The 16,008-nt window shown below is 42.2% G+C and overlaps 3 protein-coding genes across 8 annotated transcripts in view; 2 read left to right on the top strand and 1 right to left on the bottom strand.

Annotated features, from left to right (window-relative positions):
* Positions 1-45: 45 nt before the first annotated feature.
* Positions 46-7,930, top strand: LOC143375802 (uncharacterized). Of its 3 annotated transcripts, XM_076825281.1 has the most exons (12): positions 46-844; positions 1,095-1,158; positions 1,377-2,116; positions 2,228-3,803; positions 3,877-4,261; positions 4,346-5,132; positions 5,229-5,462; positions 5,985-6,221; positions 6,334-6,516; positions 6,577-6,794; positions 6,878-7,033; positions 7,142-7,930. In XM_076825281.1, the coding sequence occupies exons 3-12, from the start codon at positions 1,711-1,713 to the stop codon at positions 7,349-7,351; spliced, it is 4,392 nt and encodes a 1,463-aa protein (XP_076681396.1). In that variant the 5' UTR covers positions 46-844; positions 1,095-1,158; positions 1,377-1,710; the 3' UTR covers positions 7,352-7,930. The 3 variants fall into 3 exon arrangements, 2 of the variants coding, with proteins under 2 accessions (XP_076681396.1, XP_076681394.1); XR_013086981.1 differs by having other exon boundaries at positions 46-2,116; positions 7,142-7,544; positions 7,591-7,930; XM_076825279.1 differs by having other exon boundaries at positions 46-2,116.
* On the bottom strand, positions 7,869-9,680 carry LOC143375811 (transmembrane protein 230). Of its 2 annotated transcripts, none has more exons than XM_076825307.1 (4): positions 9,641-9,680; positions 8,454-8,563; positions 8,166-8,288; positions 7,869-8,095 (listed from the first exon to the last, which is right to left on the bottom strand). In XM_076825307.1, exons 1-4 carry the CDS (start codon positions 9,663-9,665, stop codon positions 7,958-7,960), a joined length of 396 nt encoding a protein of 131 aa, XP_076681422.1. In that variant the 5' UTR covers positions 9,666-9,680; the 3' UTR covers positions 7,869-7,957. The 2 variants fall into 2 exon arrangements, with proteins under 2 accessions (XP_076681422.1, XP_076681423.1); XM_076825308.1 differs by lacking the exon at positions 9,641-9,680 and adding an exon at positions 9,289-9,429.
* The window catches only part of LOC143375809 (glycine N-acyltransferase-like protein 3), an 18,692-nt gene continuing 12,142 nt past the window's right edge, over positions 9,459-16,008 (top strand). Inside the window, exons 1-2 of one of the 3 annotated variants that reach the window (XM_076825302.1) lie at positions 9,459-9,587; positions 14,847-14,964. In XM_076825302.1, the coding sequence (XP_076681417.1) occupies positions 9,583-9,587; positions 14,847-14,964 (123 nt within the window). In that variant the 5' untranslated portion in view covers positions 9,459-9,582. Of the gene's footprint in view, positions 9,588-10,323; positions 11,255-14,846; positions 14,965-16,008 lie in introns of those variants that run through there. The other 2 variants (XM_076825303.1, XM_076825305.1) reach the window with 2 other exon arrangements.

The raw sequence follows: 16,008 nt of genomic DNA, 5'->3' as shown, positions 1-16,008 counted from the left end.
CAAAAATCATTAATCTACGACTCTGAATTTACACATTGCAAATGATGCGGCGCTGACATAAACAAATTTAGAGTCGTAGATTAAATAAGGAACAAAATTATTTTTTACTTTTTAGCGCATTTTTATTTTTTTGAAGTCGGTTTTAATTTTTTTTTCTTTCATTGTGGCGTAACGGAAAAAAAAGAATTTTCAGACCCACTAACTTATTTCAATAATTTATTCTCTGAATTTACATCAGCCTATTACATGTCTACACGAATCTGCACCGTTTTATGCTGCAAACATTACGTATATCATTTAGATGTTCTACGCAGATCACTCGTTTATTTTCTTTCGTTCTCTTTCTACCGTTCTCCATTGCACTATGCTCTCTCCTTGTCCAACAAAAGATAAATACCTGGACATCGGGTTCTCAGCCGCAGCATTTCAGAATGGACCGCACGAGCTCCGCCGCGCGACTATTTACAAGCGTAACTGGACCTGAAGATGATCGAACTTTGTTGTGATCGACTGATTACGCTATTATTCCAAATTTATCAACCGACGACGTTTCGTAGACGGCGTTCCATTGCCCTCGGCGGAGTGCCACTGTATTTTTTAGTGACCAAGAGAATCTCTGCTATACATAAACACTTAAGGAATCGAAGCCTCAACGTTTAGTCATTCCGATACTCGAGTTAGCGGTGTCAACAGCTCGTAAAAACTGAGGGCGATCGTATTTTTGCGAATGAAACGCGCAACGCAAGGACAACGTGGAACTAATAAGATTGCTCGAGACGAAGAATTATCAATGGAACGACACCAAGTGTAATTATTTCACACTGAAGAAAGAGGGCTGATGAAGGTACGGCTACTAAATCTAAATTCAAGTCACTTGTAAAAGTGTTGGGCGCGTTTTAAATTATGATAAGCTGAGGAGAGGAACAACAATTCTTTCGATACTACATCGATGTATCGATATACGACGCTTGTGATTCTCGCTAGTATGTTACGCGCTTGAATGTTTTCGCGGTGAGATGCAGTGAATGAAATCACGTGCACTCGCGTGTTTTCCCGCGTGAATAGAATCGTATACGCTGTTAAACATCTTTCAGGACTAACAGCAGTGTCCAGCCAAGCACCGCGGTTCTCTTCCAGTGGAAAAGGGCGAAAAAGTCGGTAAGAATAACTGTGCGTCTTCTATCTACATACGTAGTTCATATCCATTGTTCGAAGGTACACGTGCTGCGTTCAGCGTGGACTTTTCAAAATCGAATCTTCGTTTGTACTGTTTGTTAACTTCATTTAGAATACTTAACATAAGTACTCGTGCTGATAATTTGATATTTAACGCTGCTATGATAATGTGACCGTAATTAATTTGCAATTTTTAATAGTGATCTGAACTTTTATATCGTTATCGATCGAATGGATTTTCGTCTTGCGTACGTTTCCACGAGATTAGTAACATAAAAGCAATCGTAGGACCTGTGCGCTGTTTTATTTATGTACTCGTGGCGTGAAAATCTTTTAACATCTGCTGCAATGTTAATAAAATTGACATGCCTGCAGGTAATGCTTTTATAATTGGATTTTCACGTCGATTTCCATTTGTGTCATCAGGGTGTTAAATGTACTTCAATGTAAAAAGTATTTAGCGGCAGAATTATAAAGCCTGGCTGTAGTAGAATCTAGTTTTTTAACGCTATCAGAGAAATAACAAAAACCAGGATGGATATCTGGCCTCAGGACAGACCACATATGGTACACGTCGAAGGAGACCTTATAATTGATAAGAATAAATGGAATATCAAGGGCAGGCTCCGAGAAAGATCCAAACACACAGAAGATTACAAAGCTTCTAAGGAAAGTCAGTCAATGTATCGTACAGAAGATATATTAGAAAATAAGCATTTAAATACTGATGATTTGTCATTATGGAATGGGAAAATCGTATTGCCACAGAATGAGACTGTAAAACCTATTATAGTTAAACGTAGTAGCGTAGAGAACTTAAACGCACCCGCACAAGTGCCTTTACGTAAGCCAAAGAGACGTCAAAATACTAATACCTTGTCTAAAAGTAAAGGTCTTGCATTAAGAATGAATGCAGCTAACTCATGGGAAATAAAATACAGTGAGTATTAGAATATTCTGTCTCCCGTCAACTATATTCTTAGTTCTGAAAATTTTACCTCCTAGGTTTCGTATCAATTTTCTACTAACAGTGTATTTAATATTTACGCAGATCCAATTCTGAAAGCAGAGGCATGGAAAAATGCTAAAAACTTGAAAGTTTGCTTAAAAAGGATTGCACCGTACAATAGAAATGCAAACGTAGTAAGTGTTTGTCATAAGTTCAAAAGGCCAGGAATAAATAATCTAAAGCCGAGAACAGAAGATAAAGTTGTATCTTCGATAAATTTAGGGGCAGATTCAAAGCTTCGGGAAAGAAATGAATATATCGAATATTTTGCACGTAGCCTTAAGCGTTACTCAACGACACTTACTCCTGTGCCTAAGAGAATAGATAAGGGTACAGCAAATGCGCAAATATCGAGCACTAGCTGTAACCACAATCTAAAAGAAAAAAGTACAGTTTCAGAGGCAAATATCAAACAAGACTTGTTACTGGAAAATGAAGCTATAGATCACGATATTGTTTTATATAGAATTCCACGTGAGAATGTAAGAAAAAGGACGATGCCAATTATTACTGATACAACTGTTTTATCCCCAAATACAATTCAAATTAGAGACATTCAAGGTACAGATTTATTCGGCCCTAAGATATTAATAAAGAGTTCTACAGAATTCAATATTTCTAAATGTAAATCACGTAATACGTATACCGAAATTAATATGGCAGAGCTTTTAAATATTGTAGAAGATAATGTGTTTAAAAAGAATGATGATAAAACTGCAGATAATTCAGTAGTAAAGGTGAAAGATTCTGTTAAAAAGAATTGCGCGAATGCAAAAGGAAATAATAGTAAAAAAGATTCCAGTACTGTGGAGTCAACTGCATGGAAGGATAGATTCTCAACTAAAATCTCAGATGAAGCGTACAATGTTAAATTCAGTAGCGAATATTCCAGTAATAGAGATAATATAACCACCGCATTTCCTGCGCAAGTAGCGCTTCCTAGAGATTCAAGAAATGTAACTACTGCCACTAGGATGAACAGTGAAAGTTCATTAAGTAGCAATAAAGCTTTAAAACGGAGAGCAGAGCGTGGTGTTGTAGATAGGCAAAATATTATAAGTACAAAAGAAGAGACTGAAAAAATAAGTACCAAAGTAGAAGATTTTGATAAGACAGTAAATTTATCAAAAAACCAACATGCAAATAGTAACCAAAGTATTAAAAATGAGGGTAGAAAAAGAATAAAATTAAATAGAAGTGTTTGCCTTAAAAATTTTGGCAGAAAATGTGAGAGTGATGACTTTTCTGATAACACAGGCAGTGTTATAGCGTCAACTGCTGGAACAGTGCCCCAAATGGTAATTGCAGGTTCTAGTAAGCCAACTATTGTTGCACATGTTCCAGAAACAAAGTCAAAGAATGAAGAAGGTATTTTAAATTTAGTAGAAGAGAAAGCAAGTACTAGTTTTGGCAGTACTAACGAAGAAGACAGTGATTTGCTGCAGAATGTATGGAAACCAAGCGAAATAATATCAGAGACGTCGAAATCACCTGTGGAGCATAAGGTTGAAGTTACAGGCGAAAGAAACCATGACTGTGAGACTGCAAAGGATGCCAAAGACAATGACACCGACACTGACTGTATTTCTTTGTATGCAGATTCAACTCTTATGGCAGAGTAAGTAATTGCAGTTCCTTCGCACTAATTAGTAGTAAACTATAATTTATAATATTCCCCTTCTTTTCTGTAGGTATGATAGTCCGGTTATTTCCGCTCAACCGAATTCTCGTAAGTCGTTGGTTCCCAGTGAAAAACCTTATGCCATGACTGATACTGTGTTTAAGAATTATTACGAAAGTACTGCATCTGAATTTAATAAAGTATATGACACTATCAATGCGAATAACGGCCAAAATACTACTCCAAAGGCAGCCAGAATATCAGTGGCATTAAGGCTGGGCAGTCCTGTCACTAAAGCAGTAGCTCCTTTGATACCGAGGATTCTTCAAAATCCACACAACCATGAAACTACAAAGGTAGCGAGACCTAAGATTCCAAAGTGCTTCCAGGGCTATTGTTATAGATACATCAGGACTGGTAATTGCAGTACGGAAGCTTGTAGTTTTAGGCATAATGTACGTACACGATGCATATACCATACTTGAAATTTAAAGAAAAATTTGCAGTTAAATTGTTTTTTTTTCTCATTTATTTCACAGTTTCTGGCACTTATGACACAATTGTACGTAGATGGTGATCGATATTTATTCGAAGTGATAGATAAGTTAGTGCTAATGGGTTGCTTGAGCTTTTTAAGTAAAATATATGAACAGTTAGTGGTGTTACTTTATGCAGACACCACTTTCGTACTAAAAGTATTGAAAAGATTTCAAGAATTGGCCGTTGCAACCAGCGAAGCAGCTGAGTGGACTATTGTAGTTTGGGAAAGAAATAATATTTCTATGGAAATAGTTGTAAATAATTTAGCAAGAATCGTAGATCATAATGATTCCAACTTTGTGAACTGGATCGTGAAAATACTACAGAACCATATCATACATCATATAATTGACGGTACATATTGGAATACTTTAAGGGATTTACTGTTACAAGTACCAAATTTAGAACCAGAGATTATCACAATTATTATACGAGAATGTGTAACAACGCGAAAGAACGTCGGCGACGTACATAGAAATATAGTAATTAAACTCGATAATAAAGTTCGTTCCGCGGTCGATCAGAGATTATGGTTACGCTTTAATAATTTACTTAAGCGTACGCGCGAAAACAACACGATGAAGGAAAGCTCGCCCTCGCAGTCTGATAGACATATTCGTTCGGGCGATGTAAATAATCCAGTGAATGAGGCAGAAAGTGCATTAACTACGAGTCAACATTCTGTAACAATTATCCCAAAAGTCTGGACAGAGTGTTCTCCTAAAACGAAAGAACGAGACGATAACAATAATGCACAAAATGAAAGCCCTACGTTACACCCAATAGGTAAAAATGTTAGCAGACTGATTTACATTTTATTTTCGCTGCAGCTTTCTTATGTTTGTATGCATTATTATTCGTATTGTTATGTTCAATTTCTAGATGATTTGCCAGAACCACATTCGCCTCACGGCAGGAGAATATTTTGGAAGTTTTATTTAGATGTCCAGAGTCTTCAGGAAGGACTTAAGCACGATGATTATGATCGCGTGACGAGGATACTTAATGCCGCTAAACCAACAGATAAGACGGTTTTCTCTCGCGAATGTTATAAAATTTTGCACAAGGAAGTAAAATGTTCTCAGTCCCGTTTGAGTAAGCTCATTTCGTTTGCAGGTAACGATTTATTCACTGAAACATCCTAATCATTGAACCCTTGGTTTTGTTACGTGAACTTCTTTTCTGTATACTCAAAGTTGTTTTTCTGTATTTTTATTTTTTATGATTTGGCAATCGCGCTTTTCATTTTACGTGGAAATTTTAGAATAGGGTAGTGGAGGTAACTGAACTTTAAGATAATTTGACCGACAGAGTAGTGATGCCCTAAAACAGTTTCAGTTTTATATGAATATTTTTAAGTTTCTGACTTATCTTAAAATTCCACCATTAAGGACAGATCAGTCTTTTTATAATGATCACCCCTTAGGGTGATCTGAACGATGAGATTTAATTTATATGTAAAATGAAGATATTCGTTATTAAGATAGTAACGTATAATAAAGTCTACCTGGTACCATTTTTGTATTAAAATTGAAACAAATAAATATATTTTGAACAGGTTTGAATGTTTGTTTTAATTAATACAGATGTTTTCTTACACCTAATATCATCGTTTTTTCTCTTTTTTGGACATAACAGTCCAAATCGGGGCGACACCTGTATTGCATGAAATACTGCTCGATGTTGCGATACATATTTTGGCCCGTTTAGCTGAAATGGAACTTTGGGTGCTTGCACTTAAACTACTCGAAGATGTTGATATTATATTAAAAATGCGAATTCGCTTGCAAGAGATCGACGCTGTGACTCTTCTACTCCTTGCTGAAATATATCTAGCAAATGATCAACCCGTGAAAGCTTTCACCCTACTTAAGCGTGAGTCAGCATTTCATTTTCCTTGGTACACTTTCTAACAGAACGGGTAGCTTTGCCTCAAATCATACCGATATTCAGTTGCGATTGTTCTGAAATGTTTGATTTTTTGCAGAAACTAATATTATTTCAACTAATCGTAGTAAGTGGGAAACACCGAGTAATGCTAAGGATGATTGCATAAGAGCACAGGCAGTAGCTCTTTTGTTAGATAGACTTTGCGAAATGTCTCCACATCATGCAATTTTTCTTTTAGAATTCTTAGTTGCAGATCAATCTAGTAACTTCAGCCCAGTAGGTAAGAAGCAGCAGCCCAGCAGTACCACTCAATCGCTGAAGCTAATTTTATTTCTTTTAGATCTTACGCGTTCCGCGAATAAAATAGTGGCAGTGGTTTTACTGGAAGGAGACCGCGAGTCCATCATAAATATCGGAAAACTAATTGACAATTATAACTTTACGCTAAATACAATAACGCATCGTGCATTGACCGCTGCTTTGGTTCACATCGATAAAGATCTGGCTATGCAGTTTTATCAGAATGCAATTGGATTAGGCATATATTCTAACATACGGGTAGGTCAAGAACAAATGACTACTCATCTTCATATTTTAAAAATAAACCCGTGCTTTTATTATCTGTATGCTTCTCTGATCAGTTTCATCCAGCAACATATGTTATTATACATTCTGATTGGACCAACGAAGAAATTTATCTCGCGTTTTTGAATTTAATGCAACAACTTTCGTCGAATATTGGACACGCGATCGATCGTATTAGTTTACAACAGCTTTCGATATACGTTCATTTTGAAGTAAGTTACATTCACTGTACAACTGTTCAACATTATTACCTTTGATAAGTATGCTTATGTAAGACAATCATCTATTCGAGTAATTAGTTTCTATTGTTTCTTTTTTAGACTATCCCCACGGAAACGCAACTTGCTTGCGACAGACGAGCAGTTGAACAAAATAATAACAGGTTTATTGAAACTAAAAAGCGAATGGCGGCTGTACTAAAGCAACAATTTAAACCACGTATTTTATTGACAAATTCAAGAAAGGGTAGATTATGCAAGTTACAAAATATAAGCGTTCGACGATATTTACAATGCGAGCATCCTAGGTAATTCGACTGAATCTTTATTTCTGAACGATAATTATTTTATTCAACTCGGTAAATGACAATGGCAATTTCGTAATTGTCTGATATACATACTACTTTTGAGTCGATGGTCATTAACTTTTCGCGTAGAGAACGTTGTAATTTGTATACTTTCTTTTTATGGTTCTGGAGCTACAATCCGCAGAATATGATCGTTTGTCCGAACGTTACATGCGCATCATGTTTCTCACTTCAATTTCCGAGTAATGTAATTATATTTTCTTTATTTACAATTTGTTATAAATTATAAAATATAATTTGACGTTTCTTGGTAGCATATTGTCTACTGCTTTAAAATATGGTACGTAATGTAACCAAATAGGCTGTTAGCAGTATACAATCGTGAACAATTTCTTTTTATTAATCGTAATTTTTTTTTTATGGACCGTCATGGTACAATCTTTTGAAAAGTCGTACCGTGATCGTAGCGTGCACACATAGGAAATATAATAATAATATTAATAATAATAATACTCGCAATGTGCTCTGAACAACATCGATGGTGTATCGTTAAAACGCATTAATAAAAACTTGGAATTCCTAACTACTGTCGGTAAAAAACGACAACACATTAATCAAACTCTGGTATATCATCAAAAGAATATCCCGGCACTTTTTGGTACGCTAAAATAGCTACCCTCATATGGTAAGCACCTGGTATGAACATTAAAATTCCTAGAATTATTACTGGCCACATACGGTCTGAATACTGCAAACAAGTAAACCGTTATACATCGCACGTTATATGAAACTTTGAGTATCCCTTAAAGAAATCTTACCTTCGTGTCTATGTGACCAGTCACGATTAAGCTGCCCATAATGAGCATGATGGTACCTCCAACAAAGAGAAGAGCTGCCAATGTAATGGCCTTCCATGGTATTTTTATTGGCGGATGCGCAAACTGTTAAAAGTAATTGCGTTTAATTGATATCAATTGCTCTACTAATGCCACTTTTCATTTTCACGCGAAATGTTTCGTTGCTCTATCAAGCGTATAGTCCTCGTTGCAATGGAACGAAAAATGGCATCGAAGGTTTGCACGAAATATAAATCGATGGCGTCTCACCTGAGAATCGACAAAGCCATTGTCAGTTTCTGTAAGCTGTGTGTAATCCACGTTGTCAAATTGTCTGCCACAGAGTTTCCTCCTGGACATACTCACTTTGTGAATGTAATCTGCAAAATGGACGAAACATTTGCGTTACACATTCTACGCGCGGTAACATCGGTTTTATCGCTCACGTTCGAATATTTTGCTAGGGGCGTGGTGCAAACGAATCTTCGCAACTACAACTTTTCTACACGTTGGCGAAATCAAAAAGGTTCAACTAAACAATGTCAACGATGACGCCGTAGCTCCAGTCATTACAGTCGCACACGAGTGCACGCGTCCTGCGCAGGTAAACTATGCATGTCAATCGTTATCTTCGAAGATTCATTCTACGATTAAAATTCATTGCCGTGTGTCGATAATTTTTCCGCGCTGGAACCCGATCGCATCACGGGACGCGAAATTTTGTATTTTCCGTCGTAAGGATATTTCGAGACAATCGTTGCAGTTGCTTTCTTGCGAGGGTTCTTTTCATTATTGGAATTTACGATCGATTCGTTTAAAAAAATCGCGACGGCGAGTTTAAATTTCGAATGACGTTCAAAGACGGTTATGACATGCGGGAATCGGTAAAGGCAACCGAAAGGAACATTTCAAATTCTGTACTTTTCGTGTGTTTACTAGAGATCTTCGCCGCAGGTAGATCTGTCGCAGAAGTTTATTTTAATTCTGCTTGAACGTGAAATGCTGCAGTACATCGTTTACAAGTATTCCTTGAAACATTAATTTGCGTGCTTTACGATTACAATGAATGGTAATGGAATGACATAAGGCGTACTGTTGTACATACTAGCATGCGTTTCCAATGTTGAAGAATTATTCCAAAATAATAGCCATCGTTGCACGAGTGAGGCGAAGCTCTCCGACCAACTTTTACGATGTCAATCCGTTGCGATTGATCTTTAATCGAGACACGTTGCCAATAACGATTTAATAAGATAATTGTGTTCGCCGTCGTGATTTTCTTTTTCGAGGAAACCTAATGTACGACTTTATAGGTTATGTTGACACGGATGCCACAAGCTCAGGACGCATGCGCGCTGACCGAAGGAGGGGATGCACCAGATAACGAGGGACATTTCAAATGACGTACATATCCAAAGCCATAATGTATACGTTCGTTATCAGATAGTAGAGGGTACCTGCGCCAAACCAGCTCGTCCACATATCAAGCGACGATGGCACACCTATTCTGGTATTCAAACTATCATCCACCTGGCTCTCCTTACTCCGTTACGCTATCAATAAAGAAAACGTTGCGCGGGGATCTTCGATAAAAGGACACTATGACTTTTCCTATGACGAACGTCCAGAAAATTCTTATCGTATCCGCAACATTCCTACTCGGTCTCTATTAAGGCCAACGGGCATTTCGACCTGATCCCCGTTGCCACATGGCAATACGATTACCATGGCAGTGCTACTTGGATTTTCTACTTGCTCGTTCGTTGGATTGATCCAACCTCAGGGCTGGGGGTGTTGGACGTTGTTAGAAAAGGGGTGGCAAGCGCGTGCACCCCGAAACTGCACGAGTTGGACTTATAGCTCGGATATTCCGGGGACCTTCGGCTCGCGTGCAACACTTGAATAGGAGTGTCTTACTTTTAGCTCGTTCTGTCCACTTGCGTGCACCTTTCTCCGCGAATCACTTGATTTACAATGTAACTTCCCTGCAGATCGTACGTGCCATGTGTTCCCGCGCGCTGTAAGCGTAGGCAACTTTAGCATCGAGACTATCGGGCACGCTTCCTGTCTCCGTCAGTCGGATCGATTTGCGAAAATGAAGAGGCGGCGGTGGAGGCTGTGTCCTCCTGCGTCGCGACGCTGGGCGCAGTACCGTACGACAATGACTAGCCACAGGAGCACAGCTGTTCGAAAATACCGTACCCCCGGGCAGAAGTCTTTTCTATAAGTCTTTCAGTGTCTGCATATCGTTTGCACGCGTTTCTCAACCGGACGTCCCAGCATCTTAGAATAATCAGGATGTGAGAACGAGGCATGAGCTGTATTATCCCCCAATACATATTGCGGAGTATTCGCGATAATGGTTCACGCGTCGCATCCGTAAATTGGGGCGCAACGTCGCGGGAAGGGTTGCGAGTTCGAGGCGACAGGGGTGAGGGCTCGAAGGAACGATGATAGAAGGCGATGCACTTGGCTAGAAATTGCGTGCCAGGCGCAGTACGGTGAAACAGGTTGATAAATGTAGCCGCGTCTCGGTGCTGTCTCTACGAGAATATCGATCTTCGCGTGCAGTCGCTCCTGCGACACGTCCGAAAGCAAAATTCTTGTCGCAATAACACGCGAGGGTGGTATTAGAAATACCGGCGAAGGAGGATATCACTGGATCGTTCCGGCGGCTGAACGTTCGTTTGCTCGCCCGGCAACGTGAAATATTCCTAGGCAACATGCTCGGCATTCGTGGCCTCGAATCTCAAGGAGAATTCCGCCGGGACGGGGTGCGCGTGTCCGGTGGCGCGGCACTGGACTGACGTGGCGCCTGCGCGTCGACCACCACGGTGGCGTTCGGTGCACGGAGGGTAACGGTGGCCCAGGGGCGGCAGTGCGGGTTCAGGGGGCGGCGAGGGCGGGTGCCTCCGTTGGAACTACCCCTTGACGACAGCCCGCGGCCATTCTCACCCTCGACCGATCTCGTGCCGCGTAATTCTCGTGTCTTTCGATAATCCAGCGCTCGTCGATCGCGAGGACCATTTCTCCACCCGCTGGCCAAAGGATCGCGCGAGCTACTCAATCAGGTAAATAGATGTCTATCCGGTGCACGGTGGTTTACGCGTTTCCACGAGCCATACAGGGAACGATGATCCGCGGTGATAGGTAAGTCTCTCCGGGGGGGCTCGTTTATTGCGCGTCACTCGTTTCTATCACGTAGTGCTTCCCTGTTGTGACGTTATCGTGACATCGGTGTGATTCCTCGGGGTAGCCAGTGCGAGTTCACTGTCTCCGCTCGTCCGCTCGTCGATAAACTGGCCGGTTGTCCCTCGACCGCTCGGCCGAGGATGCTGCGGATCGTGCCACGTCTGGAACCTGCTTTAGCCTCGCTTTCCGCACCCAATTACTCTGGAGAATCTCGTCTAAGCAGTAGCGTCCGAAGCTGAGAAGCCTTTGGGAAATAATTTATTGCGCTTACAGTGGAGCACCGTTTATCCAGACCGATAGTGGGAGGGACGACTCAGGCGAAGTAAGAGTCGGCAGTAGTGCGTGCGGTAATTAATCGAACGGGGTGGTTGGAAATAAGCAAGTTAAGAGGGCAGCTGGCTTATCTGAATTTCAATCAATGTCAGCATCTTGTCGCAATATTTATCGTGGCGGTATCTCCGCAGCGGGGCGTGGGGGGGGGAGCGCATTGTTTTCAGCAACATCGAAGATTAGCATTATCGGGTAATAGCGAGGAAAATATAGATCGTATCGATACCGTTGACGTCGATGACAATGCCTGTATCGCTCGTGTAGCTAAGCACGCTGCACGCGTAGATAATGGTCGACACGCGATACTGCGTCGCGATCTCGTCGGTGTTGGTTTGCGCACCAAAAAGAGAGAAATAATTAGAAACCTTAGGCAAAGGTTACGCAGACCCAGATCGCGTCGGTCTCATCGTATTAAAGAATCACCGGGGTTTCTTTATTTCATTATCGTATCAGGTGCCAAATGTTCATCAAATCCCTAGATTCCCCGAGGCTGTGAATTCTTTGCGCCGCGAATGCTCGCGCGTCGTTAAATCCCGACTGAATTTCCGCGGTGCAGCTCGGCTTGTTAACGACTTGATTCTCGGCGATCAGCTCTGCGACCTTCCTCCAAGACTCGAAGGGAGCTTGTTTCCCGCGCATCCCTTGAATTAATATTCATTTATCACTTTCTAACGAGCGGTTCGCTCTTTCCCAGCGTCGAAGGTCGAACCGATTAACGCGCACGATGATGGATACGAGTCTGACCGGGCACGGGCGTGCTCCGCTTCACGCGATAGCTCAAAGTCAGGCCTTCGGGGTGCAGAAGCCGCCGGTTCTCCAGCGACGCGACGAGAGGGACGTTTTAAAGGTCGAAAGTGCCCGCTGTGACATACGCCCCCCTATTCTCCCATACTTCTCATTCGCCTGTTACACCTGGGAAAGCGAATCTGCCGAGTTGTTCGACGTCGCGTAACAGAGATCCACTTTGCGCATTTCCCGGACCAGTAGCGGTTCGGTAATCTCGCGGAAACCGGTGACCTACTGGCCCCTCGATTACGTGCATCGTAATAAAAACCCGTGGAATAAAGGCCGCCGGTGCTCGGTAATTTAGACACATGTGCAGCTCAATCAGTCAAGTTCGCGCTGTGCGGTTCACCTTACACGTCCGCAGACTGGACCAGACAAGCATCGCGCCGCGTTACTCCGGTTCAGGTGCCAATCCACGAGATTTTACACGAGACTTGTCTCAGGGGAGTCTAGATTCATCAAACGAATGGCAAAACAATTGAAAAATAATAAAATAATTGTCTAGCGAGATTAAAGTGTCACGTGAGACACGATATTTTTGTCTCGTCGATTTCCACGTTTAAGGCTGATTCAGACACGTCGAGTATTTTAGTGCTTTTTCGCGTGTGAACGCTAAAATTTAGTCAATTAGTTTAGTAAAACAATGGTAAATTAGTTGCAGCCTTTAGACACGGTCAACGTAAGTTGTATGTCGAGTATTTTAGTGCTTTTTCGCGTGTGAACGCTAAAATTTAGTCAATTAGTTTAGTAAAACAATGGTAAATTAGTTGCAGCCTTTAGACACGGTCAACGTAAGTTGTATGTCGAGTATTTTAGTGCTTTTTCGCGTGTGAACGCTAAAATTTAGTCAATTAGTTTAGTAAAATAATGGTAAATTAGTTGCAGCCTTTAGACACGGTCAACGTAAGTTGTATGTCGAGTATTTTAGTGCTTTTTCGCGTGTGAACGCTAAAATTTAGTCAATTAGTTTAGTAAAACAATGGTAAATTAGTCGCAGCCTTTAGACACGGTCAACGTAAGTTGTACGCCTGTAGGCATCGAGTCAGTGTCGATAACTCTCTACAACATAAGCGAAAGGGTTTGTGATTTGTATTCGTATTTATTTATTTGTTTGTTAGAAATGGCATTTGTTAAGGGAAGAGTCCACTCAGTCTCCTTCAGCCTCGAAATCCTCTCCCCCCATTATCCTCGAGCGTATTCAAGGTCCGCCTTGGCGCTTAAAAGGAGCAAGAACCTTGTGGAACTCTTTAACCGCTCAAGGGAACCTTCTAGTCCTACTCGGGACGTAACGCCACAATTACATAATCGCCGCGTCGCGTAGAAACATTAGGGTAGTATGCATACGAGTGGTGCGCCCACCTTTAATGACTGCTAATGACAGGCCAATTTCCTTCTCCTTCGTCTTTGCGATATCTTGTCCTTGAGCCCGATCGATTATTCAATTTTACGGAGGCGAGCCTCCGCTATATTTACCAAAAGCTGATGAATTTTACAAACCGTAGGTGTTCATTGAATTTTAACCGTTTTTATAGGCGCCTCGCCGACCCAGTTACGTGGCGCTTTCAACGAATTCATTCCTCGCATAGATAGGGGAGAGCGGGGACAAACGTAACGGCGTCATGAAAGTAACGCACCGTCTTCCCTCTTCCACGAACATTTTCAAAACGTTTGCTTTACACAGTTACAAATCTACCTACATCGCCTCTTTTAGTAACACAAATCGTATAACGTGGGCGAGCTAAAATTGTTATTTAGATCATTCGAGTAAGTTGCTCGTATTTCGGTTTATTTCTTAATATTCACAGTTAAACTATAGATATTAAATTTGCTAGAGCGTTCTTGGATAATGTTTTTAGAGGTTCCTGTACTTGATTTCAACGAGTCTCGTACAGTTTGTATGTTATAACAGTTCTATTCTAAAGAAACACGGCTTTAAATCGACGTTTACGTTGTTAATGTAATCGGCGATGGATGCGCGTGCAGGTTTAAATGTTCGTATCGATCTGAGAATAATTTATAGTGGAAGTAATTTTCGGGACGATACACGGGTCAGAGGAAGGTACAGGGGTTCCGTGTGCAGGGTGGGGAATGCACATGTCTGGCTATCGCTCGTGCGATCTTCCCTCCCCTATCTAACTTCATCCCCTTTAGGGGGTTAGGTAACGATTCGCCGTAGGTATTTTCAGAGTTAAATCGTCCTCTTTCACGAAAGGTTAATCGAATTCAGGAGACACAATGATTCCAGATATCTCCGAAGGTTGCCCTTAGTCGCTGAAAGGGTGAAAAAGGGAATTTGACGGGTGACGTGAGGTTCGAAAGTTCGTGCCTCTTACGCAATGATTTCTCGGTAATTAGTTTCAGCATGGAGTGCCCCGAAGCGATGGATAGAGGCTGGAACTTCCGTCTGCTCGCCGAGGAGGAGCTGTCCCAGCTCTTGGACTTCCTTGCCGGCTATTTGCCCGAATCCCTCAAGGTGCGTGGAATTCTGCTCTAACGCGAATAATCCCAAAGGCTTGTCACGGTGCTGTTTCCTCCTTTTATAAAACGAGCGACGTTGCGCCGCGCCAGAAAAGCCTAATTCCCCTCGTTACCCGTGCAAATTAGTTTCCCTCGACGCTTACGAATGATCCCCATTCCCCCTCGAGACCGTCCTTTCGGCTAATAATAATCCCGAGGGTCGATATCGCAAACGGTCCCGTTACCAATTCATCGCTTAATCCTCGGCGACGACATTCCATCGCAAGCTCGTCCCTTATCGAAGAACGCGAATCTAATTGCAAGTCGCGCACTGGCAAGACCGTGGAATCGGAATGCCGCCTGGAGGATCTGCGAAACGTGGATCTCTACGCGTCCCAGCAACGGCGACACGTAAATCTACGCGCGGAGGATGCGCGCCTCGATTAATATCGCCGTGCTCGAGTCCTTGATAATTCACCGCGGCCGACCGCGATAAAGGGACCCCAGAGGAATTTAATACGAACAAAAGCCAACACCTGCCCGGCGTTGCTCGAGCTTGCTGCCTCTAAATCATCGGCTCGTAGCCCGGGGCCTCGAAGATGCCTCGCGCTTTACCGCTAGCTTTCCCCCTCGAAACGCGGGACGCGATAGACGCGATTCTTTTACTCTTCCTCTCGATCGCTCGGCGACCAACCCTCGCGGAGGAATTGGGTCAGCAGTGCGGCGAAGATATCGCGGGGTTCCCCAGGGAGAAGGTGGAGCATCGACGGGACGGGATTATCGGTGCGAAGGAAGCGATCCTCGCGCGGTATCTCCGCCCGCAACCCGGTCTAAGTGTCGGCCGTTGCGCTAGGTTAGTGTCAAGGTCTCAGCTGGTACACGCCGTTTTGTGCAGCGGCCTTCTCGCCGCGATATTCGCACGCGGCGTCGTAAAGCTGGCAGGAGCGCGAGGCGATTTCTTATTCCTCCTCTTCTCTTCCTCTTCTCCTTCGCGAGCACCCGCAGTCCACGGCTAGGTGCGCGAGTTCCCTGTTGCTCTCTCAGCCTCCTCTCAAGCTCT

This window comes from Andrena cerasifolii, chromosome 13 (genome assembly GCF_050908995.1).
Source record: "Andrena cerasifolii isolate SP2316 chromosome 13, iyAndCera1_principal, whole genome shotgun sequence".
Lineage (NCBI taxonomy): Eukaryota > Metazoa > Arthropoda > Insecta > Hymenoptera > Andrenidae > Andrena > Andrena cerasifolii.
This window is presented reverse-complemented; position numbering and strand designations above follow the sequence as displayed.